At 33.6% G+C, this 2,717-nt stretch overlaps 1 protein-coding gene across 1 annotated transcript; it reads right to left on the bottom strand.

Moving 5' to 3' along the window:
• Nucleotides 1-326: 326 nt before the first annotated feature.
• LOC122055139 (flap endonuclease 1-A-like) lies at nt 327-2,107 on the bottom strand. The gene is made up of 10 exons (XM_042616521.1): nt 2,035-2,107; nt 1,772-1,823; nt 1,634-1,693; nt 1,501-1,554; nt 1,365-1,414; nt 1,227-1,273; nt 963-1,028; nt 736-786; nt 533-652; nt 327-470 (listed from the first exon to the last, which is right to left on the bottom strand). Exons 1-10 carry the CDS (start codon nt 2,105-2,107, stop codon nt 345-347), a joined length of 699 nt encoding a protein of 232 aa, XP_042472455.1. The 3' UTR covers nt 327-344.
• Nucleotides 2,108-2,717: the final 610 nt, after the last annotated feature.

Genomic DNA, 2,717 nt, shown 5'->3' with positions numbered 1-2,717 from the left:
CCTTCAACCAAACATTTAAAAAAAAATGGAAAATTCCAAAGCATGACATAGCTGCCCAAATCTGCGTTGGATATAGATACTTGGATAATGACACTCAAACAGTGACACTAAGAGTGAACAATCACTAATCCTATTGAACACATATACAATTTGTAAAAATAGCCATGTCAGAGATTGCGATCATACTCATGTTGAACTATATCAAGTCCAAGTAACATAGACATGGAACAGTTGTAGCACTGACACCATATTCAACCACACAAGCATTATCATACTAGAGATTTGAATGAACATTAGTTATCAAATTTCGTAAACAGTAAGCAGTAGAGTACTAGCCTTGTATGTTAAACTTGTTGAATGTACAATATCTCATAAGAAAGTTTACCTTTAATGTTATCACAATAATCACATCCAGAGAGAATACACAAATCAATGAACTGATCCATAGTGAGTCTTAGCTCTTCAAGAACCTGAAAAATAAGGATGAGAATAAATACAGTAATTCAATTAGCAATAAGCAGAATAAATATACCTTTGAAATGTCAAATTCCATCACAGAGATTTTTTTGGAACTAGGATCCATTAAATGATGGAGAAACCTTGGTACCCCAAAAGTTAAAGTATCCATGTTTTCTGAGGCAACCGCAAACACCTAGAGATTGATAACAAACAAATACGTTTAGGATATTAAAGTTAAAAAAATAAAATAGAATGTGTTACATTGCATCATTTTACCTTGTCACTTTTGCAAAGAGCTGCGCATTGAGCTTCTGCTTCACAAGGTGCCTTTAGATCAGAAAGATGAGTTTAGCTTCTAAAACTAGAGATACAATACTTGTATATTAAGCAATTGCATGCAGCTTTAGGAAATGTTTGCAAGAGAAAGTAAAATTGTGTCATTGTTAGTTCAAATTCTTGTAGCAAGGATAAAGAATTCAATAAGTGAAAGTGGACTAGTTTACCTCAATAGTAGGCACACCCATTAGTCTTAAGAGACGTTTACAATCTTCATTATGTTGCTTGGTTACCTGTGAAAAAACTCTACAGTCATCTACTGGAATCAAATTCTTCAAGAAAGTAATTTGAAAGTTCAAAATATATTTAAAGAAACTCTATGTTACATATGAAGAAAACAGATAATCAACATGCTAACTTTATGTTGATTGCATCATAATCAATAAGATCCTCATGGTAATTTCCAATAAAATAGCAATATCAAAGATTACCTTGACAGTCCTTTTGCAGTACTTTTCAATTCCCTCCAAATCACCAGTTTGCAAACAACAAATGTAACCAAGACAGCAAAAGAAATTCTAGCACACTAAGGAGTCCCAATAAAGGTACTTGTTATGCACAAGCAATGACCTCAATTGTTGTGTTCAGATCGTTAGTTGCATCTTTCCTCTTTAAATATCTAAAGAATAAAATAAGCTTAAAGATTATCATTATCTTGCAACAAAAAAAAAGGAGGGGGGCAATGACAAAACTGTAAAGACTAGCCTTTTGGCAAGTTCTTGTTTCTTCAACTCTGGAGGTTGACCGTCAAATACATATCTGGCATAAAAAAGATGATAATAAAATATGGTGGCTGAATGATAAACAAAATGATATTTAGACATGCAAATGGACTTACACTGGCTCGATACCTGCTTCTAATAATCTGATAGTTCGATTGAACATCGCTTGCAAATGACTTATCGGCCATACAAAATGTCAAGAGTTAGAAGAAGAAATAAAAAAGTCCAACTCATGCATAGATTTTTCAATGAACTCTGCAAATTCTTTCCTAATTCCAGGAAGTCCTCGAGAATCACTATATGCACCTGATTGCTCGAAAGAAAGTTGAGATTCTTATCAGAATGACTAAAACAATATTTACTCATCAACATGAAAAAAATAACAAGGCCTGCAGATGATGATTTGGGTTTGTTACATATAAAGATACAACTAAAAACTGGAATATGACACAAATGTTATGAAAAGGTCAACATAAAAATTGCTTGGGTTACAAATGCACAAACAAGTACAGAATACATTTCTTTTCCAGATCACCGTTAACAAGAGGAAACAAGTTGCAAAGCAGTTTAGCTTGAGAAACAGACTGCATCAAAAAGGAAAAGGTTTAAGTAGACTGTGAGTTGAAATTTGTAGGAATATGTGAATACCTAAACTACCCGAATTCAATGAAAGATAATGTTTAGCTCTTGCAATGACATCTGCTGGGAATAAAAGCCCGACATTAGGGTCATCCAATAGAAATGGAGCTTGGCACAATGCTACCACCTGGTGAATAGTATAGGTAAAAAATTACACCATTAAAAAGAGAAATCTAATGGAAAATGTCTCTTTATCTCAGGGAGCACAATGAAGGAGAAATTGCTCCATGTACAAGGCATTTTTGACTTGTGAAGATGATTTTTTCTCACTGAGTTCCTTAAGTCAAGCAATAGAGAAGAATGATGAACACTTTGATACAAGTAGTTTTTAAGAAAGAATAAAGAGAAAATGGACACCTGACGGGGAAATGTTAATGGCTTCTATCCGATAGCATGAGGGTTCCCGACATTTGTGAAAATAATATGCAAACAAAAAAAAAACCAATCTCATGGAAAGTAAGTCTAACTTGTATCTTGTTTCTTAAGAATAAATTGCAAGGGGAGTGCAGTATTATAACCTCAAATTTTAATCTCACAAGTGGCATCCCAACAAGCTAACAA

The sequence above is a fragment of the Zingiber officinale genome, chromosome 3B, assembly GCF_018446385.1.
Source record: "Zingiber officinale cultivar Zhangliang chromosome 3B, Zo_v1.1, whole genome shotgun sequence".
Lineage (NCBI taxonomy): Eukaryota > Viridiplantae > Streptophyta > Magnoliopsida > Zingiberales > Zingiberaceae > Zingiber > Zingiber officinale.
Note: the sequence above shows the minus strand (reverse complement) of the source record. Positions and strands in the feature narration are given on the sequence as shown.